The sequence below is a fragment of the Chironomus tepperi genome, unplaced genomic scaffold (assembly GCF_022539635.2).
Source record: "Chironomus tepperi strain 1889 unplaced genomic scaffold, CSIRO-AGI_Ctep_v1 contig_16, whole genome shotgun sequence".
NCBI lineage: Eukaryota > Metazoa > Arthropoda > Insecta > Diptera > Chironomidae > Chironomus > Chironomus tepperi.
The window spans coordinates 1,422,714-1,444,753 of NW_027226138.1; the positions used below are offsets into that span (position 1 = coordinate 1,422,714).

General features: G+C 33.2%; 5 protein-coding genes across 6 annotated transcripts; 3 read left to right on the forward strand and 2 right to left on the reverse strand.

Annotated features, from left to right (window-relative positions):
• Nucleotides 1–862: 862 nt before the first annotated feature.
• On the forward strand, nucleotides 863–5,662 carry LOC139093032 (prestin-like). 2 transcript variants are annotated; one of them, XM_070643626.1, is made up of 8 exons: nucleotides 863–1,370; nucleotides 1,490–1,741; nucleotides 3,048–3,317; nucleotides 3,393–3,538; nucleotides 3,599–3,763; nucleotides 3,884–4,285; nucleotides 4,387–4,563; nucleotides 4,711–5,662. In XM_070643626.1, the coding sequence occupies exons 2-8, from the start codon at nucleotides 1,534–1,536 to the stop codon at nucleotides 5,398–5,400; spliced, it is 2,058 nt and encodes a 685-aa protein (XP_070499727.1). In that variant the 5' UTR covers nucleotides 863–1,370; nucleotides 1,490–1,533; the 3' UTR covers nucleotides 5,401–5,662. The 2 variants fall into 2 exon arrangements, with proteins under 2 accessions (XP_070499727.1, XP_070499736.1); XM_070643635.1 differs by having other exon boundaries at nucleotides 863–1,242.
• An 830-nt stretch (nucleotides 5,663–6,492) lies between these two features.
• Tbca (Tubulin binding cofactor A) lies at nucleotides 6,493–6,916 on the forward strand. Its single transcript, XM_070642172.1, has 2 exons — nucleotides 6,493–6,701; nucleotides 6,796–6,916. Exons 1-2 carry the CDS (start codon nucleotides 6,493–6,495, stop codon nucleotides 6,914–6,916), a joined length of 330 nt encoding a protein of 109 aa, XP_070498273.1.
• Nucleotides 6,917–7,048: 132 nt separating this feature from the next.
• DCAF12 (DDB1 and CUL4 associated factor 12-like protein) lies at nucleotides 7,049–9,293 on the reverse strand. Its single transcript, XM_070643138.1, has 5 exons — nucleotides 9,099–9,293; nucleotides 8,054–8,841; nucleotides 7,646–7,992; nucleotides 7,410–7,509; nucleotides 7,049–7,341 (listed from the first exon to the last, which is right to left on the reverse strand). Exons 1-5 carry the CDS (start codon nucleotides 9,194–9,196, stop codon nucleotides 7,289–7,291), a joined length of 1,386 nt encoding a protein of 461 aa, XP_070499239.1. The 5' UTR covers nucleotides 9,197–9,293; the 3' UTR covers nucleotides 7,049–7,288.
• A 112-nt stretch (nucleotides 9,294–9,405) lies between these two features.
• On the forward strand, nucleotides 9,406–12,300 carry LeuRS-m (Leucyl-tRNA synthetase, mitochondrial). The gene is made up of 2 exons (XM_070643124.1): nucleotides 9,406–9,670; nucleotides 9,743–12,300. The coding sequence occupies exons 1-2, from the start codon at nucleotides 9,569–9,571 to the stop codon at nucleotides 12,245–12,247; spliced, it is 2,607 nt and encodes an 868-aa protein (XP_070499225.1). The 5' UTR covers nucleotides 9,406–9,568; the 3' UTR covers nucleotides 12,248–12,300.
• Nucleotides 12,301–13,534: 1,234 nt separating this feature from the next.
• On the reverse strand, nucleotides 13,535–21,211 carry LOC139091933 (probable serine/threonine-protein kinase DDB_G0282963). Its single transcript, XM_070642183.1, has 3 exons — nucleotides 19,587–21,211; nucleotides 15,681–17,176; nucleotides 13,535–14,428 (listed from the first exon to the last, which is right to left on the reverse strand). Exons 1-3 carry the CDS (start codon nucleotides 21,209–21,211, stop codon nucleotides 13,596–13,598), a joined length of 3,954 nt encoding a protein of 1,317 aa, XP_070498284.1. The 3' UTR covers nucleotides 13,535–13,595.
• Nucleotides 21,212–22,040: the final 829 nt, after the last annotated feature.

Below are 22,040 nucleotides of genomic sequence, written 5' to 3' on the forward strand. Positions count from 1 at the left end.
CATGAAGAATTTTTCGAAAAAATGATACGGTTGAAAAAATGAAGTGTTCGTAAAAATGAAGTTTCGAATTATTAAAATTCGTTATTTTAATAGGGACTCGCTTTCATCACATGATAGCTACAAATGTCTCTCTTAAGTGCAGCGCTTCTCGAACATTGATGAGTATCAAGTTGCGCTGATACACGCCTACTTTTTCAAAAACATCTTACAATTTTAAGTTCCGTTAAAAATTTAAATTTGATGAGTTTTTCAAACTGTAGCCAACTTCAAGTTGGACAAAATTTTCTTTGCTTACAAAATTTCTTTAAAATTAATTTTGATCAAACCAACTTTTATATTAATTTTCAGTAGTTTTAAGAAGCAGAACATACATATTACCGATCAATGAAGGCTTAAATACTGAACGGAACTCGAAAAAACCTGGAATTGCCGCAAATAAGGGGAAATGCAATAATTTTTTTTCTTTTCCCGATCGTTTTGAAGCATCAAGGCATACAGCACAGCAACACTGTTGTTGCGATCAAATAAAAAGCCATGTGACTGCAATATAGGCTCTTAAAAAAGGTAAGCAATAAGGATAAAATCAAATGATGGAAAGTGTAAAAAATGTAATGACTAAAGGCAGTTAATAACATTAAATGGTGACGAATTTGAGTACACATGATTATTTTTATTGAAACTATTATCATTAGTTGTGTATAAAGTTTAAGTATTTAAATGGAAAACAATGAAACGCTTCAGTTCTGTTTTGACAGTTCTGTTGGAAACATGTGATATATAAAATAAAAAAATAGTGAATTCGATTGATATTGATAGGAAAGTTAGTTATCACACAATAATAGAACGGTAAAAATTATGCCATAGGTAGCACAAATAATTAATAATCGAGGAAAGAATTGCAGAATATATGTGTTGGAATAAATATATGCTCATACATAAAGATTAGGCTTAAAGCAACAAAAATTTCACATTTATGCCAGAGATACCAACAAACAGCTTTTATATACATTTTGTGCGAATCCAATCCCGACCATTGATTCAGTGGTGTGTTTTCTACCAAATAAATACCAGTTTCTGTAGTGTTGAATACTTTAATTTTTTTTTATTTTTGCTGTGCTGCCTTCAAGTACCAAAAAGCAGAAAAAGAGAAAAACATGTTCACAAAATCACAGAGTCTCTCTCAATATCAATCTGATCGGCGTCGCATAAAGAAGTGATTTTCGTACGAGCGCGCACTAAAACGTAAGAATATTAAAGAACGGTCGCAGTTGTTATTTATTTTTGCTATACGGTGTAAACATCATCTTGATAAGGCTCGTGTCATTAATAGAATTGAAATTGCTGCTTATAATTACCAAAAAATATTGAAGGTTGTGGATTTTTCGAGCACAAAAATTTTTACTTTTCACGAATCAGTCAATTGTGACTGAACAAATCAAAAACTTTACACGCGTTGCTCATATCCTTATTTTATTGTTGTGCTTTATAGATATACTGAAATAATATAGTGCTGTAAGAAAAAAATTATACAAAATGTTTAGAAGTTTCAACAATGATAGTGATGGATTTGTAAATGAAGGGATGGATGTGAGTGAGGGAAGTGATGATTATAAATCAAGTGGACCATCATCATTTAACAATGAAGGAAGCAATGAGTCAAAAATACAAATTTCAAGAGCAAAGTACAATCAAGAATCATTATTTCGTGAAATGGTCTATCGGAAAGAGCCGTCAAAGTCATGTGAGTATTGATACTTCCCTTCATCATCTTAAGGTCATTTTCGAGGACGTAGTATTATTTTTGAGCAAATGCTTATTCATTTGGCTAAGTAGTATTTTTTTTTACTCACTTACCTATAGTACACATTCTCGAGTAGCACAAAAAAAGACAAGGAATGATTCGTTACAATTGATTTATTCATGACAAAACAGCTTGAATAAGCTATTACTGAACGCCGCGTGCCGAATTATTTAAATTTTTATTTCTTTCATTTTTTTAAAAGTTAATTTACGTAATTTCAAGTGGTTCTCATTATGTTGTCCCCATAAATATTTAAGAGTTTTCAAGTCTCGAGTGCTTTTCAAGCTTTAATATTATTTAAAGAGCCTTTTCTGCAAAAGCTTTTGACGCTGTTGACACAAAAAAATTGTTATTCATAATATATGCTAATAAATAGTCGTTTTATATGCAAAATATTTTTTTTTTTGCAAAGAATGAATGGCTAAGAATGAGTTAACAAATCGCATTGACTGGTTTATGTAAGATTAATGATTTCGAATTACGATTTTTTCGTATTTTTGCTAATTTAACGGTATTTTGAGTTTTTCCTGTCTGAGTTAGGCTTTCTTAATTTTGAAATTTTTAACGAAGATTCGAGTTTTAAAGATTTAACGACTTTTTCAGTTTTGAAAATTTTAACGATTTTTGGCCAGTTTAAATGAACTGAAATGAAATGAACTTGAATTACTAAACATTTTCTCGAAAAATTCAAATTTAATTTGACTGTTGACTAAGAATGTTATGTTGGTACAATTATTTGGGTTTTTCCTGACAAATGACTATAATTAACAATAATCAAGCCATTTTAAATGAAGAGAGGAAAGAGGTTTTTGCGTATCATTTATTGTGGCACAAATAATTAGAGAAATACTTGATCTAAAAACAAATCTGGTTTCTGTGGCACGTTCATTTAATATACGTAGCTTACACGATTAGCGATGACATTTTTATGTCCAATGAATTAACGCTCCATGTAATAATATGCAATCTATCACTTAGAATTGAGATAAATGCTGATCATATATTTATTGTAAAGAAAATTCTCGCAACAAACTTTAGACAGCACACGAGTTGCTGGACGTCAGGCAATGTCTTCTTCTTGACTGATGAAGAGAATTTATGGCACCATAATTTATAGTTTATTTTTAAATTTTATATTGCCAATTCCATGAAATGATTAGCATCTTCGTTTTACTTTCTTATATGCTGGATATCCACGCTGAATCACTAACCAGATATTTTTGTTGTTGTTTCTTTTTTCCATCAGTCATTAAAAAAAAAGTTGAACGTATCAATAAGGAAACGATACTGCAATCATTTTTAGATGCATTTCCGATATTCGGTTGGCTACGAACATACTCGAAAGATGATTTTACCGGCGATTTGGTTAGTGGATGTACAGTTGCAATTATGCAAATTCCACAAGGCATGGGATATGCCTTATTAGCAAATCTTCCGCCAGTCGTTGGAATCTACATGGCCTTTTTTCCCGTGTTATTGTACGTCATCTTTGGAACGTCGCGTCATAATGCAGTAGGTAATTAAAAGGTGTTACTTCCATGTTTTAGTATGTGATTTTACACCTTTTTTTATGATTTTGTGCCTTTATCAGGAACATTTGCTGTTGTATCAATAATGGTTGGAAAGACTGTAAGTACATATTCAAGTGAATACAGTAGCACAGACCTTGCAATAAGTGCGGGATATTCACCAACAGAAGTAGCTACTCTGTTATGTTTTCTCGTGGGAATGATTCAGGTAATTTGTCAATGTTAATTACAGATTATAGATAATCAAAAATAATGATGATTTTTACAGCTAATTATGTACATTTCTCGTATGGGCGTTTTGTCATTTCTACTTTCTGAATGTTTAGTCAGTGGATTTACAACCGGTGCTGCCATACACGTTTTCACATCACAAGTTAAAGATTTATTGGGAATTAAATTGCCACGAATTAATGGAACATTTGAAATGATTAAGGTATGAATTTGGTTGATAATTAAAATTGGTGTGGGATGATGTTGAGATATTGAGAATGATCATGTTGTAATCATTGGAAATTAACACAAACTTAATTCATTGCTTTCTCAATCCTTACAGACATACACGCACATAATCAACCAACTGAGTAATACAAACATCGCAGCACTGATCATGTCCTTATCGACAATCGTGATTCTTTTGATCAACAATGAAATCTTAAAGCCACGAGTAGCCAAAGTAACAAAAATTCCAGTTCCTATTGAATTAATTCTTGTTGTTGGCGGAACTTTCCTGTCAAGATATGCAAACTTACCAGAAATTTATGGAATCGATCCTGTTGGCCATATTCCACTTGGTCTACCAGATCCATCAGTGCCTCGATTTGATTTGTGGAGAGAAATACTTGTAGACTCAATTGCTATTGCATTTGTGTCATACTCAATTACTGTATCAATGGCCTTAATTTTTGGACAAAAATATAAATATGAGATTGGATTTAACCAAGAGATATTAGCATTGGTAATGTCAATGACTTTTTAGCATATTTTTGCAATTCCAATTATTTTTTTGCTATTTAAATTAAGTTGATGAGAGAAACTGATGATTAATTATTTATTTAGAGTGTTTGCAACATATTTTCATCAATGTTCAGCTGCCTTCCAACATCAGCCTCTCTTTCACGTACTGTAATTCAGGAAACTGCTGGCGCTCGAACTCAATTGGCATCTCTTGTATCATCAATATTAATTTTATTTGTTCTTCTGTGGATTGGACCATTCTTCGAAGTACTTCCTAGGGTAAGAAATCATTCCAGGCTGTATATTCTGGCTATAAGGCTAACTTAGTAGTTAACCATTATGTTATGTTGACATGAATTGCTGCTCTAGCAAGAAATATGTAAATGATTCAAGTTATTGATAGAGATCCTTTCCTATTACTTACAGTGCATCTTGGCAGGAGTCGTCGTCGTTGCTATTAAAGGAATGCTTATGAAAATTGCCGAATTTAATCATTTTCGAAGAAAAAGCAATAAAGATGGATTCGTTTGGCTTCTTACCTTCTTGTCAGTTGTTGTATTCTCAATTGACGTTGGACTTCTTGTTGGTATCTGCTTAAGCGTGTTGTGCCTCTTCTTTTACGGAATAAACAGCCATATGTGTGTTCTTGGAAATGTCCCGCAAACAGACTTTTATCTTGATATCGAAAAATTCCAAAAGGCCATCGAAATACCAAATGTCAAAATAGTGCAATACAGTGGAACCATAAATTATGCGACAAAAGCTGCATTCCGTAATCAACTGTGCGAAATCTTGTCGATAAATTTATTGAAAGAAATGAAACAGAAAGAAATGTCAATTGATAAAAATGGAAAGCAATCAATACCATCATCATCAATTTCATTTAATCACTTAATAATTGATTTCGGACCATTAACAAATATAGACTCATCCTCAATTAAAATGCTGACAGACACGATAAATGACTTTTTGAAATTGAATATTAAGATTTCGATATCATCGTGTACCACAAAAATTTATGAGATTTTGATAAAGAATGAATTTAAATTTATGAATGTGTTATATCCATCGATACAAGATGCTGTTCATGACACACTAATGGATCAATTTGTATGAGACGTACTGTGTACCTCCTATTTATCTAGATAGTAGAAAATTATTGTCAAAATATACTTAATGTAGTTGATAAGATATCGGATACGTACATTGGCCTGACGAGAGTATACAAGAATTTATTAAAACTGTCAATATTCCTTAGGTTCATATATTTATTATTATATTGTAAATTCAAATTGAATTTCATGTGATTTTAAGTCATTTTATAGTATTTTTGTGTCAATACAAATTAATGAGTAATAAATAGTATTAATTTTATATGAAGATGCTAAAACATGACTGACTAAATGTTATTCATCTCTATTAAAATGAAAATTAATTACAGTACAAAATGAAACTGGAGACGCAATGTGCTTAATTGAGGTTGATAGATGTCATTACACGCGTTTTATATTTTATTCAAAGCATTTTATGTGCTAATTTATTGTCTGAATTTGTGCTACTTAAATTAAGTTAAATCAAATGATTTAATTATTAAATGCGAATATCTAACGGTCAGTCAAAGTTTGAATAATTAACGGAAATTACTCATTTGAAACATGAAAATTTTCATTTGTAGTCAACTTCACGTCAACAATTTTTTTAATTTCAGATCTTTTACTTAATTAGAGTAAGTAAATAACACAAATAGAACACATAAACTAAATATTAATGATCAAAAGAACAATCTCAATCACTTAACAAACAACAATTCACAAAATAAGAGTAACGTATTTGAAAAATTCAAATTCGACCGATAATTTTCGATGTTTTTAGCTTGTTTTTGTAAATAAACGTAAATATTTCACTTTGTCTGTCTGGTCCGACATCGTGGTTTTGTACCATAAAAAGTCTTAATTTTTGATTTCGGAATGAACAGTAAGTAGCTGCCTTGTAAGTAACTGCCAAAGATTTGAATTTAAGAAACCCACTAATTGGCAAAATCTTCAACAACTGTGTTCTTCATCAAAAAATGCGCTATGGTCACTTGATACAACACGATGACTTTTGTAATATTTTGATACTGTGATTCATAGTTTCTTTGTGCAACTGTTAATTTCATTCCTTAATTTCATAAGTTTAACGTAGTTATTACAAGTTAATTAACAAATTATGGCCGATCCACGAGTAAGACAGATCTTTATTAAGTCAGGCGTCGTTAAACGATACGCAAAAGAAAAGATTTCATATGAAAAAGAAGCCGAAAAGGAAAAACAGAGACTTGAAAAATTCCGGAATGAAAATCGTGATGAACATGACATAAAAAAACAAGAAGAAGTGATCCAGGAGAATCTGATGATGGTTCCTGATTGTCAAAGAAAGTAAGTAACATCAAACAAATCGTACTTTATTAAATAAGACTTATAAGCAGAACAGATGGCTTATTCATTATTTCTGATGTTTTTGTTCCGGTAGATTGCGTGCTGCCTACGATGAATTAAGCGAGATGCTGAAAAATGAGAAAGATCTGGAAGAGAAGGACGAGTATATCAAGGCAAAGGATATCCTCAAGGAGGCAGAGTTACAGTTAGGCTAATTCTCAACTTAAGCCTCACCTCAAGTCATTAATACTGCTTTTAGCACTTTATAATTATGAGAGTAAATCAAAGATCAATGATATTTTTTGTTGCATAAAGCAATGCTTCTTATTAATTTAGTGTAATAACTAAGTTTATTAATTACAGTTCTCGTTTTTTTTTCATACTAAAAAGTAAAAAAAAAATTAAAATCACTTACGCATTAATTCATGCTCATCATACAAATTAAAATGAAAAGGATAAGAACAGTCATCACTTAAAATAATTCACAGAAGAAAATCCTTATTCAGAAAGTGTTTTTATGTTGCACTGAAAATCTTTAATTTTCCTTATTTTTCTCACCATAAAAAAATTATGTTAATAAATATTATTCATTGCCAAATTCCACAATAATTTCCAATTAGTGTTGCTGGTAAAGGTCCACCTAGAAAAATTGATAAGATATTTGTTACAGATATTGCCTTTTTTATGAAATTGTATTAATACTCATACCTGCAGTAAACAGTCTAGTGTAGCTTTGATCATAACAATGCGTATAAATAGCTGGTACGTATTTCACATTCGACAAATTGTCAACATCTTCATCTGGGAACTAAAAGAAGAAGAAATGGATTAACAATCATGATATTCGATATTTTAAATCCTAAGGATTAATCTAATCCGACAGATTAAAAATTAATCCTATCGATTAAGCCATTCTAATTAGATTGCAATCAGTTTCTACTTACCACATATCCCTTGCTTGCTTTAAGGACTACAGTACGTGACGTGTTTATACTACTTTCTAAATATTTTCCAGCTCGGACATCAAAGAACATTAACATCCCCAGTCCAGTTCCAATTGTTAGAATATTCTGTTGAAAACTTGCAGATCTGATTCCACAACCATTATAACGTGATGCGATTTTTTTGACAGCCTGTAAAGTCCTAGGATCTAAAAGTAATGTGTACGACCGACATCCGACCGCATAAAGTCCATTCTCTTGACATGCAATACAGACATTTTCCTGACAATTTGGCAACTTCCTCGACATTTTTTGTGAGAATGTTTCAGCATTAAACAGATGCATGTAGCCTAAAATGAAATTAAAGCTGGTTAAAAGATGATTACTTCCAGTAAAAATTAAAATACTGACCATTAAGCGAGAGTAATGCAATTTCCTTATATTCCTTATTGAAGCATACAGCTCGAATCTTTTGCGCACTCCTTACTTCCTTAACACAAACTGGATTGATATGAGCATAAGTAGGACATGCTTCTTGTTCTTCTTCTTTCTCTGGTTTTTCAGGAACCTCAATTATATCTTCATTGATGCGCCATAGTGCTAATTTTGTATCACGTGAACCAGACACAAGAAACTGATCGTCAAGCCATGTCATGTCAAAAACCCAATCACGGTGAGCATTCTCACCAATACAAACGGGATCTAATGTTGGAAGTCTATAAATTGCAATATCAGCAGAATGGCGTGCACCAGTTGCGAGTAAAGTACGACTAGGATTAATTTGACATGAATGTATTCCTGATTGAGTATCAACGTTTGATCCTCGAGAATTCCTTAGTGTTGGAATGGAATCCACTCGTCTCATGTTCACATCATAAACCATTAATTTGTTACATTTTGTGCCAAAGACAATTTGTCTATTGCTGAGCCACTGAGAGCAAAATACTTTGTTAATATTCCCGAGATTAATTGGAGTCTCTTTGAACATGTCATGTGTGAGAATATGACGAGATGCATGCGATGAATCTACCATTCTAGCTTCCTTCAAATCTGATTCACGACTTCTAACATAGTCGACAAAATTGAAGGATGTATTTAATATCTGCCGTTGCTGATGAGGTGTTTCTTCCTCGCTATCGGAATCTTCATAAGTCACAAAATCATCAGGCTTGTCAGTGTTTTTTCTACGTCTTTCTTGTCTATAATAAGGGTAAATAGGTAAATTAATATTTTGTTATGTTGTGTCCCCAATAAGAATGACGCAAAAGATTAATTGCCTTAAAACGTTTTTTGTTTACATGAAACTTTCGTCCTGGATCTTAGGAAACATATGAGACATAGCTCCTTAAAAGTTAATGATAATGAAGGACAACTCGGTTTTATCATAGCAATCCAAGAGAAAGTACAAAACAACTTTTCTTTTGTCGATTTCTTCAATAATTTGTGGAAAATTTACCTTAATTGTTTTTCACGTTGCCGTCGCTCCTCTATACGACTGGTTATATAGCACGATGGATAACTGCCTTCTGTTGGCTTTCTAATTGTTTTTGACATCTCTAGTACAGGTTTTAGCTAAGAATGAATTAATTTTTAAATTTTCTTGGCAATTTACAAAAAAAATATTTAGGTCGCGACGTAAACTATGGGATATTTACCTGCTGTGACTGAAACTAATACAAACAAATCAATTGCGAAACTTTATGCTTGTGAATCTTTGGAATTAGCTTTAAACTTAAGAATTATAAGCTATCTAGTATAACATAATGTCTAAAATTGCGAAACTTTTAGTATTTATGTCAATATTTACAGTCGATAGGTATTCAGGAAAATCACAAACTTTCATACACATACAACCAAATCGGCGATGCTCATTGAAAAGTCTCCGAAACTTTTAAAAAGTCTACAAAAATTCGTAAAAAATAAACAATGCTTCGAAATGTATTATTTAAAAATATTAAGCTAAATCACTACAAATCAGTAAAGCTACCATGGTCAGCATATTCTACGGTAGGATGTACTCATCTACAGGTAATGTCACATAAGGACACTGTCTATTTTGATGTAAATTAATGAAAAAAAAAAAATTGGATAATATTTTAGGAAAAAGTATTGACCGAAGACATGAAAAAGGATATTGAACAGCATTGGAAGGACAAGATTATTTATAAGCCTTTTGATCCATCAAATTACAAAGATAAATGTTATGTACTTTCCATGTTTCCTTACCCGAGCGGTCAATTACACATGGGTCATGTTAGAGTTTATTCAATTTCCGATACAATTGCCCGATTTTATAGACTATTAGGAAAGAATGTCTTTCAACCAATGGGATGGGATGCATTTGGACTCCCAGCTGAAAATGCTGCAATTCAGAGGAAAATTCCTGCAAATAAGTGGACAATGGAGAATATCGAGCATATGAGGAAGCAATTAAATGATCTTGGATGTTCATTTGACTGGAATGCAGAACTAGCAACATGTGATCCAGCTTATTATAAATGGACACAAAAACTATTTCTTATGCTGTTTAATGAAGGCCTTGCATATCAATGTGAATCAATGGTTAATTGGGATCCAGTTGATCAAACTGTATTAGCAGATGAACAAGTTGATGAGAATGGACTTTCATGGCGTTCTGGTGCAAAAGTTGAAAAGAAGTTACTGAAACAATGGTTCATAAAAACAACAAAATTTGCAGAACAACTTTATGCTGGTCTTGACGATCCAATTCTGGAAGATTGGAAAGACATAGTTAACTTGCAGAAGCATTGGATTGGTGAATGTGATGGATGGAACTTCTCATTCAAACTCAGTAATGATAAGAATATTACAGTATGGAGTAAATCTCCAGAAGATTTACAGCATGCGACATTCTTAGCGATTAGAAAGGAACATTTATTAAATACTGACAAAATTGATAGTGGCTTATTAAGCTTAAAGGCTATAAATCCATTTACAGGGCATGAATTGCCTATTGTTGTTACTGATGAAGTTGAATTTCCACCTTTTAATGATGTCTATGTACCAAATAATAATGAAATTGATACTCAAATAGCTGAAAAGTATAGAATAGAAAGAAGTCAATCCAGCCTGAATATGAGTCGAGAAGAAGTCTTAAACAAAGCAAAGGAATTAAACATAGGAGGTCATTTTAAAATAAGTTCAAAATTAAAGGACTGGCTGATATCAAGGCAGAGATTTTGGGGAACTCCAATTCCAATAATTCACTGTCAGTCTTGTGGTGCTGTTCCTGTAAAAGATGAAGACTTACCGATAAAGCTGCCTGAAAATGATGAAATTGGAAAGCCATTAAGTCAAAATCATGAATGGCTAAAATGTAGCTGTCCAAAATGTGGAAATCCAGACGCAAGAAGAGAATCAGACACAATGGATACATTTGTAGACTCATCATGGTATTTCCTTAGATACTTAGATCCACAGAATCAATTAGATCTCGTTGATAAGAAACTTAGTAATGAGATGATGCCTGTAGATATTTATATAGGCGGAAAGGAGCATGCTGTTCTTCATTTATATTATGCGCGTTTCATGAATCATTTTCTTCATCAAAAAGGATATGTCAAGAATGCAGAACCTTTCAAGAGACTTTTGGTACAAGGTATGGTTAAAGGCAAGACATATCGCGTAAAAGAAAATGGCTTGTATTTAAAATCTAATGAGGTAGAAATTATTAATGAAAAGAAAGGCAAGGCGGTCGAGAAGGAAACAAAAAGGAAAGTGGAAGTGCTGTGGGAGAAAATGTCAAAATCAAAATTTAATGGAGTCGATCCAATTGACGTTATTAAATCACATGGCTGCGATACAACAAGATTGATAATGCTTGGTGATGTAGCACCAACTAGTCATCGAAATTGGTCAGAAGCGACATTTCCAGGAATTATAAATTGGCAAAAGAGATTATGGTTGACATTACATGACTTCCAGTTCCATAGGCAGAATATTAATGAAATTACCATTTCTAAAAATTTTGATGAGCACGAAGCAAAGCTATTAGATTCAGCAAACTATTTTGCCAGTACTGCAACTTTCAATTTTAAAATTTCCCATCAACTAAGCATTGCCATATCTAGACTGCAAGGATTAACAAATGCTATTCGTCGCGCAACGCCAGATGTTGTATGTTTCGGAAAGCAATATGAACGTGCATTGTCTGCACAAATTATCATGCTAGCTCCATTTGCACCGCACTTTTCTTCTGAATTATGGTCGAGATTTATATCAGCACCAAATCGTGTTACTGAAAAATCGGATTACATTAATTGGAATGCTGACGTTTTTAATCAACAATGGCCAAAAGTCGATTCTCATCATAAAATTGAGTTCAATGTGAAAGTCAATAATCTCTTCATTCATAAATTCAAAGTTCCATGTGCTGTATTGAATAGTATGAGTCAGGATGATGCATTGGCGTTAGGACTAAACCATGAGACTACTGTAAACTATCTAAAAAATAAGAAAATTATGGCAAGTCAATGGAAAATCTATGAGGATTATGAAGGCATTTTAAACTTAATTACAGACCAGGTGTCTGTTGAAAGTACTGAGAATGAGCATGAGAATGTAAAGAAATTTGTAGAACAATAAAGTAAGTAAATTTAGATTGAAGATAAGGATTTACTAAATTAATAATAAAAGAATTTTTTATTTTATTCTCGTTCAATTAAGAATTACAACTAACTTTTTTACGGCAGTTACTGTTTAAATTCCTAATTACAATTTAATTAAATTTGGTTTTAATTAAGCGCATTTTTGCAAAACATGTTGATGCTATGGCAACTTTTCTGTTGACTGGAGACAGAATTATGTCAGGCTTTATACTATGTTTGTAAGGAGTCATTTCATTGATGAAAATTGGGTTTGTTTTTAATCTTCAAACAATAAACATCTTTTAAATTGTTAAATCACTTAAATTGTGACATCGAATATTTTATAGACGTCATTTGTGATCGACCCTAAACTTGATCTGATTCATATCAGATATACAAATAATTAGTAGATTCTAGAGAAGAGTTATCCTTAACTGACATAGAGTATGCTTTCGAGTAGCCAGCTCCATGTAGCCTTGTTCAATATGTATTACATTGATATTCCTCAGGAACGTTAATCTAATACATATGGAACACTTTGGTTACATGGATCGTGAGCATTAATCTCAGTTTGTTCGTTTTGTTCTTGAAAACATGCTCTTTGTCTGCTATGAGTCTTCGGCTTCTTCAGAGTTCTTTTATATTATCAAATTGAATCCACCTTAGTTTAGCAGCCCTTTGGATGCGACACGGAAGCAATTTCCATTTGGTATTAACAAAAGAACTCTGGACTTACCAGTATAATTGAATAGAAGTGCCTTGATAGATCCCTATTCTTTATTTGTGATCCTCGGAATAGAATTATAAAGACAGATCTAGAAGGAGCAAAAACTTACACTTTTTAAGAGCAGAATATGCTTGAGTATGCTCGTGAACATGATCAACTAATATATGTATGTTAGTAGAGCATACTCTTAGCAGCATGATGTTTGCTTGCCAGGAAAAAAAATGTCTGCAGAACTTTATTCAAAGCTATTTACTTCTAATCATCTAGAGACCAGACAGTAGAGAACCTCCCAACAACTTGTTCTGAGTTGTTCCTACCAGATGAGAAAACAAGGCCACTAATGATGTTATTTTTACACTAACAAAGAGCTGGACTAGTACTAGAAATTTGGGTAGTTATCAACATATAGATATAATACGAGGAAAGCAAGACATTGACACTTAAAATTATTTAATAAGATACAAAGACAAACTTTCATCCGGAACAATAGAATCTTTCATCTTACAAGAAATGCTACTTAACAAGTAGTAAGACATTGACCATGTCATTTCACTCAGACTTGCAAAAATGCGCTTTAACCGTCCATGTTCCAGGACACATTTTGAACATTTCTCTATTTTTATTTTTGAGGTGGTGTCGCTGAATTAATTTCACTCATCAAGTTCCGTACATATAGGTCAATTTGTGAGTAATCTATTAAAGTATTTCTGATCATTTCAGTGAGAATGCTTGGCCATAGATATTCAAGTTTTTGAAGTTTTTCGACAGCATTGACCGTGTTTTCCATAATATGTCCAAAATAAACTTTTCCTTTACGTCTTATCGTCGTCTCATCTTGTTGTGCATTACTTTTCTTCCATTGCAATGCCTCCTTACCAACGATCAACCGTATTGATTCATCAGCTTGCTTCATAAGCCATTCCTTTGGTGTTATTTTACTATTTTGTAACATTTCATCAACACGTAGACGTATAAATAGGGGATTTAATAGTGATTCAGGTAATGACCATAAAACTAAATCTGATAGTCCACTATATGTACTTTCTGCCTCCATAATATCCTCGTCTGTTATTTCCATTCCATTGATTTGCTTTAATCCCCAATGATTTAATCTCCATATTGCATATGTTCGCCAATTTTTATTGTTTGCAATGAGATGATTACCCTCGGGATCAATTGTTATCGATTTCAATCCTTGTGTATCGGCCATTGCGTTCAATTGACCCAAACATATAATATTAGTTTCACGAAATACATAGTTTTCTATATTTGGAAATCGAATCTTTATCCTTCCTAATATTGGCGATATACTATTGAAATTTATATATGAAAATTTCACAGTATGAACATCTTGGGCCTTTTGTGTACTCCACTGTTTATCGATAAATTTAATTGCTCCCACGCCATATACGTTCAAGTAACGGCCTAAAATTTCCACCAAGTAATCGCCACCTGTTGTAAAATTAAATCATGAAAAATGGATTAGAAGGAAAGTTAAATAAAAGGAAGGAAACAAATTTTTTTATGCTTATTTTTTTATGTGTGGGTGCACAGTATGTTAATTTTGACTGGATGGCTAGTAGGTGGTCGTGATATAATGTGTGGATCTTTGGCTTATTGTCAAAATTTGGAATTGATTATCCGAGCTGCACAATGTAGTTGCTAAGGGTCTGCAACGTCGGGGCACACAATGCCGGTGTGTGGATCTCATGCCGCGAAGCTGCTCTTCAGGCATCATGACTGCTGCTTTTGGCCCATTTTTATAGCATAATATGAAATTTGAAGTTAACCAGCGAAAATGCGGCAATGGTCAAGTTGGTTAGAAAGTAGGACAATCGACCCAAAGGTCACGGGTTCGAATCTCAGGAAAAGTCTAATTGGATTCAGATTCTTCTTCGCTGATCTAGTCACACCAACTCCGGTTTGTGTGATTCGCGACTCACAAATTGTGGCTAGGTATATTGCATTGGTATACCCTGGGCCATGCAACTGTGCAGAGTTGGAAGAAAGCAAATTTCCATTTGGATAAAAATAGTCATCACGACAAATCATAGTCTTAAAGGCAACAAAATCAACATCATAAAGTGCTCATAAATATCTCATACTGGATTATTGGCCTTCTTGACCCACTTGAGCTCGAAATCGAGTCGACTTAAGTCAAGGTTTCCATACAAAATTCTAGTCGACTTCGAGCTCTGCTTCAGTGTTGTCTAAACTGTGTACAGCGGCAATGAATTGAATTTGGAAGTGCCATGAAGTCATGAACTGTATGTAATGTGAAATTTGGGTTGTGGCTGATTACCAAGGCTTCAATAAGATTGGACAACAATGCTTTAAGTTGAAAAATCTCGAAAAGACTCTTCGAATCAGCACATAGTGAAACCACCACGACGAGGCTTAGAATCAAGTGGGAGGCTATTGGCGAAAAAAAACCAATTTTGCCAAGTGACTTCCAGTTGGTTCTAACTATGTTGCCACTTCGTTGCCGTGGTGCCAAAATTTCAATATATGCTGATCGGGTCTGGATGTCGCGGATTTCATTTTAAACACCGGTGCGCTCCACTAAATTACATTGATTCTAAATTTGAGAAACTATATACGCTCTAGCCACACAGTCAACACCTGCATCACCTTCACTTCTATGCTACTTTCGAAAAACTTTTCATAAACATTTTTTTCTACTTCCATTTCTTCGCTTTCTTACCTTGTTCACGATCCTTATCGATTTCCTTTTTTGATTCTCTCTTTAAGTTTGAATTTTGTTGATTGCCTGTTCCCACTGTTGCCGTCTGATTACTTAAATGCGATGACAAATTTCGTGCTGTTTGTGAGCGAACAAGTGGCGGACCAATTTTGCGACTGGCAATGCCACTTCGATTTCTTGGATGATAGTTTGTTTGACTCGAATGAACTTGCCGTTCGTCATTTGGTGATATTGTTCCTGTATTGATTGATTCTGAACTTGTTTTAGCGGACACTTTTGAAGTTGTTGATAGCTTATCGAGTTCCGTCGTCTCAATAATCTTCGAGTCATATGATGTCTTAGACTTGCTATTATCGGCCTCGATATTTATTGTAGGTTGAAGGGATATTCCACTTGAATTATCAATGATTGTAATTGTTGCTTTGTCCTTTTCTTTTATATTCGGCGATGGCGTTCGAGAAACTTCATTGTTGCTACTGCTATTATTAATATTATTATTATAAGCATTATTATTCTCAATATCCTTTAATGATGCCTCTTCAGAATTTTCAACATTTGGTGATGGTAAAGCAACAGGTTCAATTTCAATGGGCGGTAAGGGTGGTGTTGTATGGTTGATGCTCTTTTCATTCACATGATTATTATCATTCTCATCACCCTCATTATCTCGTATGATTATTTCAACCGGTGATGGTGGTTTGCTTGATATATTGGTGGATACATTTATTGGCGGTGTTGTGGGAACACGAGATCTAAAGCTTTTTGGATCATCGGAATCAGAACCCACAAAATCAGACTCTGAATCGACATTTGGTCGTGTGCTTGATGCACTTCGATTATTTGTCTTTGGCATGTCAACAAATTGATCAATCATAGGTGGAAGATGATAATCACTATCAATATCAATATCTCGTTCCGATGTAATTGAGCATGTATTATCATGTGATGTTGAACGTATAAGTTTAGATTTTTGACATTTTGGTATATCAATCAAATTCTTTGACATCTTCACATTGGTCCCATTGCTTGACATCTCAGCTATCGTATTTGATGATATAGATCCAGTCGATATTGATGATGATGAATTATTGGATATGAGTTTAGATTTTATCGTCTTTTTGATTTGATTAACTTGTCGTTGACTACCATTTATTATATTAGACTGTTGTGAACGTATCAGTTCCCAATTAGTACGAGCATTTGAGATTATCTCCTCACGTCGTATACTTGAACTTACATCCGATGATAAATGTTGAAAATTTTGATCTGTATTCTCTTTACTTTTACGCCATGCATTTGCAGCTCTCCTTACTTGTTCAGTTATTTGAAGTTGATTAAGGGATACAAGTAGAGGAAGATAACTTACGAGAAATGAGACACAATCACCAGCCAATGAAATTGGATTATTTTCAATAGTAATCTCTTTCAAGTTTATCGATTTTGCTATCGAGGACATATCTTCAATGTTTTGCAATTCATTATGACACAGCCACAATCTGGGGATATTCATTCCATCCGCAAATCGGATCGAGTTAGAATGTTGAAATAGAAATAAAAGGAACTGTTAGAACTATAAATTGCAATTACAAGATATGATTTCATTTTTAAAAGACCAAAAGAATAATAAAAATGGATTCGAACGAATGATTGTAGTCATGATGATGAATGAAGGTGGGTTATTTATGTGGGAATGAAGGTAAATTTATTAATGACTTTAAGGACAGTCGTGGGCAACCTTTTCTTATTCATGGCATACTTTAATGGTTAGAATCTGACTGATACTGCATACGGCATATAGTTCACTAGTGCATACTAGCAGGGGCGAAGCCAGGACGACCAATTGAGGCATGGGCTCCATCTCCGGAAATGGGAAAATTAATTATTTTGTAACGTATTTTTTATTTTTGAATTTTTGGTTTCATTTTTTTAAAAGATTTCAAAAAAATAACGGTAGGCCCTGCAAATTAGAGTACCGCATCACACAGGTTGACCACCATTGCTCTAAATAATAAAAAAATAAATTCAGTTCTGCTAAAAAGCCTATTTCTTCTAGATTTTGAGGGTCACTTTCAGAATAACATTTCATTTGTCATAAAAAATAATAGAATTCCTCATTTCGACCATTATTTTTCATTTTTATGATTGTTTAATTACCTACTCGGGTGTTGCTATATTTATTTCTATACATACATACAAGTTCTATTCATGCAAATTTTGACTAACGAAAAGCCTTTAGTCTTCTCAGTTAGTCCTTTTTTTAAGGAGAATTCATGCATATTATGTCATATGGATCATTTGATAGATATAATTTAGATGTAGATAGTGCTTGGGATAATCTTTAGAGAGTTAATCATCATACTGTTTGTAGGAAGGATTATTTTGGGATGCTGACATTGTAAAATTTGTTAGAGTGAACGAATTTCGGACATCTTATTAGAAGACCTGTTGAAGCTACATTAAGTAAGGTTTTAAAGCTCGGATTTGTAGATGAGAAGAGATAACTTGGACGGCCAAAGAACATTAGGTACGCTGGGTAGTTGCTTAATGTTAAAAATAGCGTATTTAGACTCTCCTCTACCCACTTTAATAGTTTGTAACAAAATCATGATCTGCTATACCACCTTAGCGTTATGTACCCTAACAGATAAAGATCATGCTCTGAGTATACTCACTTTTGTGAGTTCATGCTCAGTTATATGAAAAAGGCATGCTTTGTTCGGATAATCTCCGAACTCTTCATTACATGGAAAGAAGCTGTCGATAAAGATTTAAAGCATTGGTCTTCGAATCAGAAACTGGCTAATGTTATGGTATGGAAGTTTATCAATCTCAACTGATCTAAACTTTTAAATTTTAAGCTATTGCCTAGCTTTCTGTTGTTGAGTAGACAAAAATACGATAGAACTAGTCATTAGCTGGACATTACCTCGCTTTTAACTAGTTATAAAGTATTTAAATCCACTCGGGTGTATATCCTACGCAGTATAAGTTGATGATAGTGATTTGACAGCAACATGAAATCGTGCCTTTTAAAGAGAGTAATATTAGGAATCGTTCATGGAAACGTAGCTTATCCATGGTGGCTGTTATTGCACACTTTGTTTTCATGTACAGTTCGAAAAAGAGTTTAAGTCCTCATTTAAAATCATTTTAAAAATTATTATAGAGAAAGTCAAATTCACTTCTTAAAGACATGCTTAGAGCTTGATAAAACTAACTTTCTATCGGTTTAATTTCTGGGCTAATGTATATTTGGGTGTATCTTTTATTTTTCTCGAATATGACCTTTATAGATACAGATTCGTGTACGGGTAGTAGGCAGCATGCTACTGTGTGTTGTGCCACGTGTTATTAAAGGAGATTTTGCCAATTCCTATGAATTTCTAGAATAAAGACAAAATTCTAAGCTATTTCTTTAAGTTTCAACGACTCGATAGATTACCCCAATAACTATAACCATCCCCGACGATACATTATGTCTTGAAAAACTTTCCAAGATTCCAACAAGTGCACAAATTCCTGAATTTATTCAACCTTATTGTAAATGCGTTGAAAAGAATTTGCAAACTTGTAGCTTGTAGCTTTTTAATTTCCATTCACATATTTACACAAATTTAACTTTCATGTACACATTTTTTTGTTACATGTCCTACACACATCCTCATACTCCTTCCATAATACAGTTACAATACGTCTCAATGAGAATTTACAATATAAAAAAAATTCTTAATAATAATAATAATAATGAAATTGCTCGTATAACATACATTTCCCATCATAACCCCATCATCATTCATATTTGATGAACGCCTCCTTTTTGCGAAGAAAAAAGAGGAGAAATGAATGCGGAAAAAAAAGTATAAAGGGAAATAATACCCAGCATATCATAAAAAAATTACATATTACCGTTCTAAATTGTGCAAATCATCTGAAACATTAATCTTTTTGATTCGATTTCGCTTCAAGTTTAGTTCTTTTAAGCAACAGAGACCGGCAAAATCGTTTGGATGTATTTGACGTAGTAAATTTCCGGCAAGATTTAGTGATTTTAATTCTTGTAATTGGCAAATTTTTTGTGCTATGTGTGTGATACGATTGCCATGAAGATCAAGGACACGAAGGGTTTGTTTGAGTGATGTTATACCCGAGATGTCACTTATGCGATTCTTTCCCAATAGTAATACCGTGAGACTTTTTAAACCGTCTAAATTGGATATTCTCTCAATTTGATTATTGTATAGATCAAGAAACACTAAATTTGTGAAATTGAAACGAAAACTACTCATATAGCTATTATTGGCATCAATTTGTAGCTCGGGTGTGCCTTTATTACTGATGTTGTTGCCATTTATTGTCGATGTTGTTATATCGTGATGCGTGTTTGTGTCAATCATACTGAAGGACGGTGTTGCCACCAATTTTCCCCTTTGCACATTTCCAAATATTGAATTTTGTACGGACGAGATGGTCGTAGCTTGTGATGTCCCTGTAGATGTTGGAGAGTAATTGATCATTACACTATTGGCGCGTTTTAAAATACCACTTTTGCCTTGAAACATAAATGACTTTTGCAGAAATGATGCCGGAGTAATTGACGTTCCATTTGATTTTAAGCCGCTAACACATACTGCTGTTCCATTTGTTGCCATTGCATTATTGTTGGCACTAAAATTCAAATTTAATTGATTGCGTGATATTTGCCTCAGAAGTGGTTTTGCAGTTCCTATTGCTTGTGCTGCTGTCGATGTTGTTGATTTATTAATAACTGGATTGTTGAATGGCTGAGTATTGCCGTTTGTCGATTTATCCACATCCATATCCTTTGTAGTAGGTACATTATTATTGTTATCTTTGACGCCATCAGTTGGCAATTCCACCGTAACTTCACAGTCGGGTATATGGAATGTATTTATTAAGTTATGTTGTAGGGAAAGTAGACGTAAATTTGGTTCAGCCTCAATTACAGGTATCGTACATAAACCCCGTCGATCAAGATTTATTCTGTCTGGCTGTTTTTCCTTCTCTTTTAAATTGCGCCTTACTTTATGTATACCATTTTCTACGAGGACATTTGTGACATCATTCGCTTGTTGATTATTTATTTTTCCTGTGGGACTTTCATGTCTCTCATTATCTAAACGCTGCTGTTGTTGCTGATTCGTATTATTCTTTTGTTGACGACTTAGGTTGGTATTTATCTTTTTCGTGACATTTTTATAATTATTAACTAATCCACTTGTGATGGCTGTTACGGGTGTTGAGGTGGGCGATGGTGCTGTTGTTGGTCCGCATAATGTACTATAACTTCGTGTTATTAATCGATTAGTTCTTTGTTGTATGTTACGTGTATTAGCATTTAATCGCATTGGCACAACGGATTCAATTTTAAGTAATGATGGTACATACTGCTGCTGCTGTAGTGTAGCTGTTGAATTTAATGTAGTTGCTATATTCGATATCAATGGTGACGTTGATGTCGTTTCAATCAATTGTGTGGCACTCGGTCGAGTACGAGACTTTGTCGAACTCATTTAATTATGTTTTTTGGATTAATAACCAAAAAAGATGTAAAAATATAAATTAGCTATGTTCTACGTTCACACACACGGATAACGGAAAACTAATAATTATGAGGCATCGATGAAAAGGGAAGGAACAACATAAGCATTCACAATAAAAAAGAAACTCTTGCAATTAAAAAAAAAAAACTTTTTCTTTCACGTGATTATTATATGCCACATTTCATCGAGTTCATTCATCTTTTCCATACATAAATATGAGTATGTCTGCATATTGTTTTTCATTATGTACATAATTCACATACACGTACACAAATTTTGAATAGGAAAAATCAATCATAGCATTTTCCTCATGAACACAAACAAAAACTTTCTTTTCACATACACGAGTTATGCTTCCAACTTTTCTTCACTTTTTTTTATTATTATTCATGTATATTGCTCCTTCCTTTACTCTCTATAACGTCATATACAATACATGAAAAGTACTTCCATAACGAAAAAAAAAATCACTTTCAAATTTTTATTCATTGTTTCATTGCCGATTCTCTTTATGTATATATGCCTTCTTCGATTTCGCAAAACAGTCTGAATTTAGGTCTTTATGATATTTAACCTACTTATTCTGATTTTTTTTGGTTCTGCTTGTTCGCCCAAGAACTTTAATTGTTTTTTGACATATTTTGTTTTAGTGTTCGTTCTCCTTCCTTCACTTTTCGACCCACTATCACATTTTTTTTGTGTGTTTCAAGTTACTTACAACTTTTTTCGTACACTAGAGTTTAAGTACTATCATCTATAATTCATACTTTGTATTAAACATATCATGCTGTGATGTAAA